This window comes from Pholcus phalangioides, unplaced genomic scaffold, assembly GCF_987345545.1.
Source record: "Pholcus phalangioides strain wild (caught in Gottingen) unplaced genomic scaffold, Ppha-v1.0 ptg000003l_1, whole genome shotgun sequence".
NCBI lineage: Eukaryota > Metazoa > Arthropoda > Arachnida > Araneae > Pholcidae > Pholcus > Pholcus phalangioides.
The window spans coordinates 52913745-52926955 of NW_028301596.1; the positions used below are offsets into that span (position 1 = coordinate 52913745).

Sequence of the window (13211 nt, forward strand, 5' to 3'; positions counted from 1 at the left end):
CAAGAATCACACACTCATGTATTCCATCGTGAATTTTCAGCGGGAGAAAAAGTTGCTGTTAGGAACTATCGTGGTGTTGAGAAATGGAAGCTTGGAACTGTACTGAACAGGGATGGTACCCTGTCATACAGCATGCAAGTGGGACCTGAAATCTGGAGACGCCATGTCGACCAAATCCGGAAATGCGGAGAAGCTGTGAAGGACGAGAGTGATGAACAAGAGAATATCTGAGATGTGCCTCCTCTTGCCACTTCGGGAGAACAGTCTCATAGTAATAATGATCAGTTTTGTTTTTCAGGTGCTCATACTGATGTTGAAAACCGACCTGGAGCAGAGGATTGGCCACACACGGCTGAGGACGAGACGGCTGGAAATACAAATACAACGCCGCAGCAGGCAAAATGCCCAATGAGGTGGCTGAGAAAAAGATGCCCATAAATAATGAGACTGGTGATGTTGTGTCATCGGGTGTCGAGTCAACGCTACCTGCCCACCCTGTGCTTCGTAGGTCCACTTGAAAAAGAAAACCTCCAGACGGACTTGGATTATGAAGGTGACATTTGCAATGCTAAGAAAGGGAGGAGATGTTATGTATGTGGTTATATTATTGTCAGACAGATGGTGCACATATCATTGTATCGTATTATAGCTATTGAACGTTTAGTCAGTTCGCACCGTGTTGTTGTTACGATAGCATCTTTGTAATCGTGTGTCCATTATCATCATGTATTTACATGTCTGTAATCGAATTATCATAATTAACTGTACCATTAAACAAAATAGAAAACAGTTGGAACTCGTAGTACAGTGAATGCTATGTGTGTTCAGGTGATGCTATCTACCTTCCGCATTCAAAGTGAGAAACTAATGTTTTTGATAATTATTTTTCTAAATGAAATATAGAAGCAGGATCTGTTATTTGCTGTGGTGAGATTTTTTTTTTTCAAAAAGACCAACTCATATTTGATCTCTGAAGTTGGGTGTGATTTTTATTGCTGAATGTGAAACCAACCAACCAAAACCAGGAATAATTTGAAAAAAAAAATTATTGTACACAACTACACAAGTGTTCGCACAAATAAAACAGTTAATTGAATCATGGTGGGGTCATAGTTGTCAAATAGCCATGGCCTGATTTAAAAGGAATAATTGCAATCACATCAGCAAAAGTGAGTAAGTAGCAGTAATATATAAGGGCAATTCTATCAAAACCAAATTATCATAAAAGACATTGTGAATTAAAAAAGGCAAGAGTTCATCACACATCACATTTTCATAAATTACAAAGTAGGTCTACTTACCTGCTTTAGCATTACAGTAACTGTCTGCATTAATTTGAGGATGCTGAGCACATACTGGACAAGATTCATCACCAGGTATCACACAACCAGCATCAAGGAACGGCAATGCACCGAGTGCAACATATGAAGATGGTGCCATTGCGGTGTTTGATACTGCGGTTGGGCCAATGTACTGGGGTTCTGAAGGCACATTTCCACGTGCTGAATCAAGCGTTTCTCCTTCAGGATAATAGTTTCCCAAATTGTCTTCGGGTGTAGATATTGATTGGAAATTGTATCCAGTAGAATAATGTGGTGAAAGAGTTGTAAGAGGAGTGTATAATGGTGTTCCATGTAGATTAGGTGGAGTTGTTAGTGGAGCTTCATAAGTAATATAATTTGATGGAGCCGGAGTGTCAGTCTTTACTGGATTTTGCAGAGCGGAACACTGGGGCATAGTCATGTACATTCCAGGCAATAATATATATATGTGTGTATTTTCATCAATGTGATTGAGTTCATTTGATTGGAATTTAGACACAATAAGGAGGTATCCTTTCGCTGGAAAATAAAATAAATGAGTTGCTTTGTTTTTAAACTATTCATTTATATCTTCTTTAACTAATACAGAAAAGTAGAGTCTTCTTTAACTAATACAGAAAAGTAGAGTCTTCTTTAACTAATACAGAAAAGTAGAGTCTTCTTTAACTAATACAGAAAAGTAGAGTCTTCTTTAAATAATACAGAAAGTGTTTCATTATCATGTTTGAAAGACAGATTTAAATCTAAAATTGCATATAAATATAAACTATACACATCTTTAAAAAGTAATAATAGTTTTGGCTAATTTTCAGCAAAAATTATTAATGCTCACCTAAATTCTCAGGATGACAATCAGATATGAGACAAGAATCCCTCAAACATGCTCGAAGTATTTTAGGTACTGGTGTGGGTATAGGTGAAAAATCAGCTATGATATTCAGTTTCATTTTTCGACAGTAATCTATAGCTAAAATAGAGATGTTTAAAGTCTGAGACATTGGAATCTTAAGAGATTTCACAATTTTTTTGAAATATTTTATACATAAATTTTGATTCCATCAATAATTTTTTATACATCAATAAAGACTTTTTCTCAACGCTACTAAATGATGCAGAATGCATCCAGCTATAACCAATTAAACAACAAACCCCAAGACAGAGATGAGTGGTGGCTGCTCAACACTGGGGCGAACCAGTCTTAGGACTGATGCACCATTGATGATGGAAGCAAATTTATGAAAAGTCTGTAAATAAATAACAAATCAAGATTTTTTTTCTCTTTTGAGCAAAAGGCCTTTTTGCAAAGGTTATCAATCAGAAAGTATTTTCATTGTTATGGTGAGAATAGGTTTGTCATGCTGCACACAAATTCTATCAAGAATTCTCACCGATACTCAATTAAAACCAACCTGGTCACTCTCCTATCTGGATTGTTATCAGAGGAAACACTGTTTAACAATATTCAAGATCACAGGACAGTAATGATTGAATCTATAGCGGCTGAAATTGGGCATTTCTATGGACTAACCCATATCTTGTTGCAGGGCCTCCAAGCAGGGATCTTTTGCCCCTAGTCAGATTTTTTACGGGCTCTGCCATAATGGATTTAGAGTGAAAAAACAAATAATGACAAGAACTGTTTTGAGCCCCCAGGTCATGATTGGGGGGCTTCATAAAAATGAGATCAATTTAAATTTTTGACTGTGAGGTAAATTGTTTAGCAGGTATTTCTAGCCAGGTAGAGGGGCCCAAAAAAAGTCATTTTCCCACAGGCCTAAGACAGCCCTATCTTCCCCCTACCTCCCGAGCTGGAGCCCTGTCGGCCCTACCCTTGAGAGACTAATCTATAACATAATGAAGTGGTATGAGATAGACCATTCAGAGGTATTCTGAAAATGATCAAAAATGGCTGAAAAAAGATTAAAATAATAAAAAGAGTGCAAAACATAAATTATGAAGCAATATATGATAGGGTGTGCACAAGCCTCATACATATTTCTAGGGGTAAATATGCCTGGCACTCATTTGTAGTGAGTGGTACGTGAGCCTTCTACACATTCTATGACATATACATACACTTCCTGCATATTTCAAGAAGTATGCATATCCAGGATTTATTTCATTTTCAGGAATAACCTGACGCTTGACAGGTTGGAAACCACTGATATAACACATGAAGGTGGTCTTGGCTAAACCCAACCTTCAAATGTTAAGATTGTTTAAAGCATGGATATAAAATATAGATGAAACATTAAAATTAGGGTGGTCTGATTAATCGATCAATTGTTAATCACTTAATGAAAATTTTAAAAGTTTATAAATTAACTTGACTTCTAATCGATTTCAAGGAATTCATGGAATAATTGTTCCTATGAATAACATTTTAGATAAGTGACTATATTTGAATCAATATTTTGATTTAAAAAATTCGGCAAAAAATGTATTTCAATGAAAACTGATGATTTCAGTTCCAAATTAAGTTTGATGGAGGTTTTAGAATACAACACAAAATTTTATTTTTACTGTGAACAGCAGTTTCATATTTGGGATGTATCAGCCGTCCCCCCTCCTCCAGTTTCATTTGAGAGCTGTTTTTAGAGAAGGAAGCAAAAAATTGAAGATTGGAAGCAGCTTCGAAATCAGTGATTCTAACCTAAAATAACTAATTTTCTGCAAAAAAAAAAACAACGGACAAGATCTAAGTAAACTCCAGGATTTGACAAATATGCTCAGCATATTAAATTGTTTCAAGCAGACAGCCTTAATGTCTTAAATTATACCTATATTTGTTTAAATCTAACAAATCAGTGTGCGAAATTAGTAAAATGAATTTTTATAGCATTGATTACTATTATACAGTTACCGATGCCTGGTTTGTTATAAATGGTTAGAATTTGAACATTTTTGACCAACCAGTTAAGAACTTTAATGGACTCCCAGTCCTAATTAAAATCAATGGAAACTGTTAAAAAATTAGAGAAGTTGAATTAAAAAAATGTGTTTTTATACTCTTGACATTTTTGAAATCGTCATTTGTGACTTACACATGTACAAACTTTTCTTTGTATTAAGAAAACTGTGCAACTCATTGCACATGAAATATTTTACGTACCATCACTAGAGCTTGCAGTTCCATAATTCGATGAATATGATGCTAAAAAGAAATTTTACAAAGAGAGGATTATGGTTATTATGTGTTTAAAACAATGCAAGTAATTATTTAAGTATTTGATTCTGAAATTTTTCTCCTTCAAAATGCTATTTATGGTCATTAGAGGTAGAAATATATTAAATTTTGGAAAGTTGCAGTGCATTATAATGATAAATATAATCAAACAGTTTAATGTAAAAATTATATTAAAAGTTCATTAATGCATTTGAAAATATTTAAGTAATCATAAAAATTGTATGCATTGCTACCTCACCTTCTGCAGTGATAATAAGATTCTTTGTACCATCATCTTTCTTTACAACTGCAATGAGAAAATATTGGGTGTGACAATATAAATATATTGTGTGATTGTGAAAATTCAATCGATTAATTGGCATAAAATTCATCTGCTAATTTTAACTTTTGGTATAAAAGGCTACCAAACATCTCAAAGTAATACAAGCATTTCTGTGTAATTTGATGTGACAACTTACTATATATAATCAATGTTTTAATGATTATTAATATTTTCTCATATTACAGGCTTGTGTATACATTAAATTGTTATTTTAAGGAATTTACTTAAGCATGGAAAATTTGTTCTTTTTAAGTGAAAAAGTTAATGTGGTGCGTATATATATAGGCTAATATATACATTCAAACACTACAACAAAAATATAAACTACGCTCAGCACAGGAACGTATAATGAACAAATCTTCCAAATAAAGATTACAAAATTCTCAGAAAGAGAAGTTATAGCGTTAAATCAAGTTTTGACTGTATATATTTATTCAATTTCTTTTTCTTGACTATATTTCATCAGAAGACCTCTTCAACATCTTTACACATGACTGCCACAAGTACGAGGCTAGTATGACTCTGGTCTAGACTTGGGAAATAAATTTTATATAATTTTTAATTCTTTGCACTATAAATTTATTTAGAAAATAAGATGTGTATGTAGGGGGTCCACTAACAGTTCTGGCTATGGATCTATTGAAAAAGCTAGAAAGCAGGGAAGCTCATATTTTCTATATAATAAATAATGATAAAATTTTAAGCTAGGGTGTTGTTGAATTTGAAATGTGTAGTCAATATAATTTAAACTTCCTTTATGAGACCCCTGTTATTTTATGATCCAGTAGATTAATTATTTATTATAAACTAAGGAAAAAATTTTTTTTGAGAAGTCAGAAAACCAGAAATGATGTATAGTTCTACAGCATGTAAAGAAAATACATAAACAGAATTTTTCTTACTCGAAGCATGTAACAGTGGTGAAGTAATCACTCCTGGAAATAAATGTTAAGAATCATTTTCTTCTATAACATCAATAACAAGGGTAACAGTTGAAAACTACACGTGATAATGATATTGCAGAAAATGTGTAATGTTTCACAAAGCAAATTTTTTTCAAAATATCAGATCAAAACCGATTCATAATGTAACCCAGGGCTCAATAAATCACATTTCCAGGTCACTTCAGTAAAAAAAATTGGTATTGGTATGTAAAATTTTCTTGTGGTTACAGAAAAGTCTAAGAGCAACATAATTTTTTTTTCAAATGTATACATCATTTTATCTTTCTTTCAAACTGAGCACAACTCAGGTCTATCGCCATAGGCAATTTACTACCTAGTGAGTTGGGCCAGAAGTGTAGGTATGTGTACCTAACAGTCTGAGTGCGTATCTAGTGTTGTTTGATTTTTCAGTGTCACCATCTATATTTTAGAAGTGAAGGAAGAGTAATGATTGAATATTTGTACTGTTTGTAGGCTTGTTGCTCTCTGTGGCGAGACTTTTTTAATGGAGAGATCGGCTCACATTTGCACCTCGAAGTTGGGAACCACAGAAAACCAACTTCAGCCGACCACCAATGTGGAGATGGTGGGACTCGAACACCCAACCTGGGTCCCTGCAATGCGATTCCGTCGCTATGACCACTCGACCACCACAGCTGCACATAATTTTGTCTACAAACATGAAAAGCAGTCACCATGTCCAGGAAAAGTTGAAAGAAACATTATTTTTGAATCAATTTTTCAAGAAGAAAATCTTTGGCTCCCAAGAATTTTTTCTGACGCCCATATTATTTTTTTGCAATTTGCTAAGTCCCAATGTAACCTATAAATTATTCATGTTAATAAAACTCAATCTTGATTTATGATTACATATATCAGTCAAAATATAAAAATTTAAATAATGGTTCATATTTTTTATCTTTGATGGCTGTTTATACTGAACATGCACATTGTAAACAGGAGGAAATTTCGCCCAGACGTTTCAATACCAACATTTTGCTCCTGACATTTCATCTCTGGTACGTTTCATTCCCGAACATTTCACACGACATTTTGCCTGCCTTGACTGTATAAGTGACTGACCAAGTGATAAGGTGAGTGATCCATATAAGTTGTGAGTGACCAAATAAAAGTGAGATTGACTGTATGAGTGACGAAGAAAGTGTGTGATTATATGCACTGTGAGTGACTGTATAAATGACTGGACTGAGTGTATAAGTGTGCCAAGTGTACAATGGACTGTATGAGTGAGTGAGTCTATATATATAGCCCGAGTGGCATGGTGGTAAGATGCCCGTCTACCATCGTGAAGGTTGTTATCGGGGTCCCGGGTTCGAACCCAAGGGAGGATATGGATAAGATATTTTCCCTAACGAACTTGAAGAGACCACCAATAGACAGCGCCTTCATTTCCAACCCATCTCATTAATGGCAGTAAATTGCAATATACCGATATGGCCAGAGTTGGTGTTTGGTGAAATAGTGAGTCTACATGAATGATCAAGTGAGTGACTGCATTTGAGTGACCAAGTGAGTGTGAAATTGGCTGTGTGAGTGAGTGCTTGTTTGAATGTGTGATTAACTGTATGAATGACCAGCTGAGTGACCGGATGAATGATCAACTGAGTGATCAGATGAATGCCCAAGTGAGTGACTGTATGATTTACTGAGTGAGTGACCAAGTGAGTATGATTTACTGAGTGAGTGACCAAGTGAGTATGATCATATGAGTATATAACTGACTGGATGGTTGAGTGAATAACCAAGTGAGAGTGACATAACTCACATAATATTTATACAAGGGGTGAAATGTTGGCTGGGAAATATCTGGGGCTGAATGTCCAACTTACTTAGTCGCTCACTCATGTGGTCAGAGCAGGCAAAATGTGAAGGAAAGTAAATTTCCAATTCACTTGACCACTCATAGGGTCAGTCATTCTGTCTGGGCACGCAAAATGTACCGGAAATGAAATGTTCTAGGGACAAAATGTCAGGGGAAAAGTTTCCGTAAACCTTGTGAATGTTTCTTTGGGAAATTTTTAACAAATTGATATGTAACAACACATATGGGAAAACCTCATCTCTGCTCTTATGGGAACTTGAATTATGGTATCTCGTTTGCCAGACGAGTGCTCTACCAATCAAGCTATAGGAACAGATAGAATATTTCTCCCTTGAAGAGTATATATATATATGCTAAATGGCTCTGTGCAATGGACTGCGACAACATTCTACTGATACCTCACAAATGACATCAGGACTACCAGATGGCAACGTATTTGTATTGGTAGAAAGATGTCACTCTCCCCTGTTAATACAGGGTTATAACAGAAAACTGTCTGGCTGAATGAAGATATAGAAAGAAAGATATGAAAGAGATATAGATGTTTCAGGGGAAGGAAAATTCATCTCTGCCCTCATGGGGACTGGAACCAGCACCTCATAGAGACAGAAGGCCTCCGCATGGGTTACCAAGTTCATCTGTAACATCATTAAGACTACCTAGGTAGGTAGTTTGCTGTATTTTAAACCATAGCATCCTATTTTGTTTTTTTTTTTCTTATTTTGACATAGAATCTTCCTGGTTTGGTCACAAATACAGCATGGTGATCGGATGTGGGGCATAGAAATTGCCAATTCTGAGCCTGATCGTTTGTATATTTTATTTTGTATTTTTTATAGTAATTAGGACTTTGGATAACATTATCAAGTTTTTTTTTCGTTGAAAGTTGTTTTTTTGCGGATTCTGAAGCTGAGGTTTAACAAAAGTTATTTTTCCCTGTAAGTTATCATTATCAGGCTGCAAGATTATGTAGGGCCTAAAAAAAGCCCTCTTCTCCCTCCCTTACTGACAAACATTTCTGTATTCTGTAATCGGTCTGTAGTTATCACTGTGATCTATGACTCCTGTGGAGCTGCTTTTGCAATGGCCTTCCTATAGTGAAGGCAAATGACAGACAAAAAAGATCTCTTTCCTTCAGTTCTCAATCAGTTTCTTTTAGTTGACTGGATTCAAATTTATTTTTCTTAATCTTAAAAAAAAACCATAATTAACACACTAAATTTTAATATAAATCATCATTTGAATCTGCCTAATCACTACTGTGACTTTTGATATGATGAAAGCCAGCAGAGTTTAACCCCAATCTTATTTGTCTAAGGCCAGGATTACACTGTAAAAGTTTTGTAAAACTGTTTTTATAAAACTTGAAAAATGCAACCAATAAACTGATCGATTGCATTAGCTCGAATGTAACCGATCAGCTTATCCATTTTATTTTTCAAGTTTCATACAAGCACTTTTACAAAACTTTTATAGTTATACAGTATAAAAAGTTTTTTTATGGAAAATACAACCAATAAGTGAATTGGTTACATTTGAGCAAACATAGCCAGCAGGCTTATTGGTTGTTTTTTCAAGCTTTGTAAAAGATCTTTTAGTAAACTTTTATAGTGTAATCCCAGCCTTACTGCCGGGAAATTGTCTGAAATTGTTTTCTTCTCAACCCCAGTTTATTAAAACATACCTTCAATTGAAAAGGGTTCAAATTACATGCTCATTTTACATGTCTTATATTAGTATTCCCCCAGTAAGCTTTCTGAACGTAGACTATTCATAAAGCAAAAAAAACTATATTACCCTTATTACGCTCCCATATGGTTATTGTAATGAGTCATAAAATAACTGATTTTGCATTGCCACCAATTTAATCAACACACAAAAAGTGTTTCAATTTTTTGGTTTTTTTTTTACGTGCCTGCATTGGGCATATGGCTGAAAAAAAATACATGCCTGTTAAGAATTTTTACATGACTTGGGCAATAGATTTGTCCAGCCATGGCATGAACTGTATCTGTATAACAGTATCATATAGTGCAGGAACCTCCTACTCTATGTGTGATACTGTGTTTTTATCTGAAAGGATTTAGCTTGAAATTGAAAATGAGATGTCAGTATAAAGAATATATCAAAACCGAAAGTGTTGGATAGAGTGATTATTCTGATTTCTGATATTGCTATAAATTGAAGTAACGAGAAGCAATATAGCTTACCTCCAGTGATTTTTTGCAGAGAAACCAAAAGTACTGTAAATACAGAAAGTAAACTGCATAAATAAAGCATAATTTTCAATAAATCAATGGCATCAAATTATGTATATTGTAAACTAGCTATAATACCCGGCATTGTTTGGCTTTTCTGTATGTACTGGGAGCATTGATGAAGTAGCAAATTATTGTAAAGGAGTATTTATATGTCTGAAACACATGGGTTGGGAACCACTGTGACCAAAGTAAACATTCCAAGTCATTAATGAGGCCCATGAATCATTGTTACCCGACAGTTTTTTGCTCAGCTCTGATGAATTTTTATGTAATCTAGCGTTCAAATTGGGTCAAGTTTGGTCTTTATGCACGACTTGATGAAGATCAATCTAAAATTGTAGATTTTCATAGAGAACATACAGACAGAAAATCAATTTTATATACATAGATTATTTCAAGTTTCAGTACACAACAGTTTTTTCAAAATTTCCACTGCATCTTTTTAAGACTGATTCGTGTTTAGTTATTTCCATGCGTTAGGATGAGTCTTCAACAACAAGCTCTTTGCTAGCAAATTTGCGTAGTATAGCTTAGAGCAGCGGTTCTCAACCGGTGCTCTGTGTAAACTCCCAGGAACTCCGCGGCTGCTCCAGGAAAATAAAAAAAAAACAGTAAATTTGAAAAAAATAATAATTATAAATATTTTTGAATAATGAAAATAAGTTAATTTTGATGAATAAATAAAAAATGGGTTTAACGAGGCTCTGCCACAGAAATTGTATACCAGCAAGGGCTCCCTGGGTCGAGAAAGGTTGAGAATCGCTGGCTTAGAGACTCGCGAGTGTTATAAAATGAAACATATAACCAGTACTGTGTCAACAGTTGAAAGCACCTGCCTTGGCATTTCCCTGTGCGAGATGTTGGTGTTGAAAAAATGAAAAATTCAATTTTCACACACGGGGGCAGACAGAGACAAAATGAAAGAATACTGATGAACTTAAGGAAGATGTTTTATTCAACGACATCCAATTACAGAAACATCACTGCAACTGCTCAAAATTGTGGCTGACAACAGTGATGCAGACTTCACACCCCATCGATGTGCAACACCTGGAAGGTTCTCATTTCTGCCACATGTCAGAAAATGTTCTTGGTACAATCTTTGGGCTTCCCTTGCACAGCTGTCTACAGCCCCATACATGTAATAAATTGGTCTTCTCTAGATTACAGAAGAGTAGATGGCTTTGCCCAATGCTCAAAAAATTGTCAATGAATAAGGCAAATACCAGAAAATACTGAAAAATTCCTAATGCATTTCGACAAGCTATGGGTGTCGTCTCTTCAGAGAATAAGAGTATCACGCTGACCGAGTTTCCCACTTGGAGTGAGTACCAAATCTTCAATCTCTGTTGCTCAGTGGAACGAAAAAACACCATGTCTGTTCAAGTCAAACACCGTGGCAAAAATGAAGCAAAGTGCCTGCGTGTAAGTCTTTTGTAACATCCTGATTGGCTGCTTGGAGCTATCCGATTAGTTTATTCAAATTTTCTTTAAATTCCTGCTCGTAATAAATTTAAGTCATGGCGATGCGTGAGATCGTTGGTGTTGATTCATTGTCATTAAATTTATTTTTGAAGACTTGGATGTATGTACCTTCATAGAAGTCTAAATCGGTCGTGGATTTCACTTTGTGAAAAACTCTCAACTCTCGCTTCCTGGAATTTGAATCTATGGCCCTCTTGCCAGCAGTGAGAAATAATGGTAGATTTGTTCACATTCTTAATTTTTAACACAGTGAGCATGTTCATTAAATCTAGTTTTTATGGGTCTCTGTGTTTGTCCTATGTAGCAAAACAGGCAATCACCACATGGAATATAATAAATGCCCCCATTGTTTATTCTGTGGTATAGCATCTTTAGGGGTTTTGAAACAAAAGTTTTTAATAGGAACTCCTATGGATGTAAGGTTAAACTCTTTGAGAATCGGCTTCATCTTCAATGAAATCAAGCCAATTCTCAAAAAATATTCAATCCAAGTGAAAAACTCGGATGACACCCATAGCGTGTCGAAATGCATTAGAAATTTTTTAGTATTTCCTGCTATTTGTCTTATTCGTTACGATTTTTTGAGTTCTCTTGATTAGTGTACATATTCATCTCACCGGTGATCCACAGCACAAATGATGACGCCTGCTGTGAACAGCCTATTTATTGAATTTGTTGGGAAGCGCCGCCGTCTAGCACTTTGCCACTTGAGTTTCAAGTATGGGTGGTTTGTTAATTTGTGTTTGGTCTAGTTGTGTTCCATCATTCCCCCCCCCCCCCTAACATATGCCCATGAGTTTTGAAACACCCTGTATAGATATAAGTCAGTGTTCACACTTTGTGGTTTAAACATTTTTCAAATTTCTAAAAAGTTACTCAATAAGTTCTACTGAAATTTTAGACATGTAAACACTTAACGCTTGCACTCACTTTCCAGTAAAGATTTAATCACAGGTTAACTTGGGGGACCAACAAGAATTTAAGTAAGAAAAAAATGTTTTTGATAAACTATGTATTATAAAAAGCTGCAAATGATTTGTGACTTTCAAAGAATATTTTATTTGCTTAGTGCAACAATTGTATGAATTTTTGTGAAAATAGCACGTATATTCACAAAGATATGTTTCTTATAAAAACTCTAACTTTCATAGCTTTTTTTTCTTTTGGCTTGTACCATGCATGCACTTTTCAACTCTTTTATGAAAATTCGGCACTACACAGCAGAAATTTAAAATGTAACAATATTTAGTATTCAATGACATATCAGCATTTTAAGTGAATGATTTTTAATTATTTATGTGCAGGAAATATCAATTTTATTTTTTCATAATTTGGTTGCTAGAAACACCCCTTTTATAAAAATCCCTGTTGAATGTCATGAAAATTGAGAAAGATATCTGCGATACAGTGAGCAGTAATTTCAGTTACTCACTGAAAGTAGCTGGGTGATAAGGGATTTCGAGAAATTGATAATTCGATTCTTTTCTGTCATTTGATTATTTATATCAGTTTTTATTCATTTTGGTATCATATATGTGTGCTATGCTTAAGCATTTTTCTTATATAGCATCAGACACACGTCTTCGCTCATTCACATAATGTTGAATTATGATATCTTGCCAACCTTGGCTGTAACTTGGCGACAGCATTTTATGCCACTGATTCGTTCGTTTTGTCACCAGTCGATGCATGTACTCGCAGAGAGTAAGCTGTGCATGTGCCATTACATAATGTGTTTATATTTGTTCTCTTAATTTCACCTTATAATTAAAGTTAATAATAATAATATTGTCTTAATTTATAGTGTCATACTTTGCATTTCTATGTCATTCCTGCAAAAGTGGGAA

At 34.8% G+C, this 13211-nt stretch overlaps 1 protein-coding gene across 3 annotated transcripts in view; it reads right to left on the reverse strand.

Annotated features, from left to right (window-relative positions):
- The window catches only part of LOC149088804 (uncharacterized), an 89706-nt gene that overhangs the window by 13686 nt on the left and 62809 nt on the right, over positions 1-13211 (reverse strand). For all 3 annotated transcript variants that reach the window (XM_089250276.1, XM_089250274.1, XM_089250277.1), the window contains 6 exons: positions 9829-9861; positions 5734-5766; positions 4748-4795; positions 4435-4476; positions 2155-2289; positions 1302-1841 (listed from right to left, as the gene is read on the reverse strand). In XM_089250276.1, coding sequence (XP_089106402.1) covers positions 1302-1841; positions 2155-2289; positions 4435-4476; positions 4748-4795; positions 5734-5766; positions 9829-9861 — 831 coding nt within the window. The remainder of the gene's footprint in view (positions 1-1301; positions 1842-2154; positions 2290-4434; positions 4477-4747; positions 4796-5733; positions 5767-9828; positions 9862-13211) is intronic.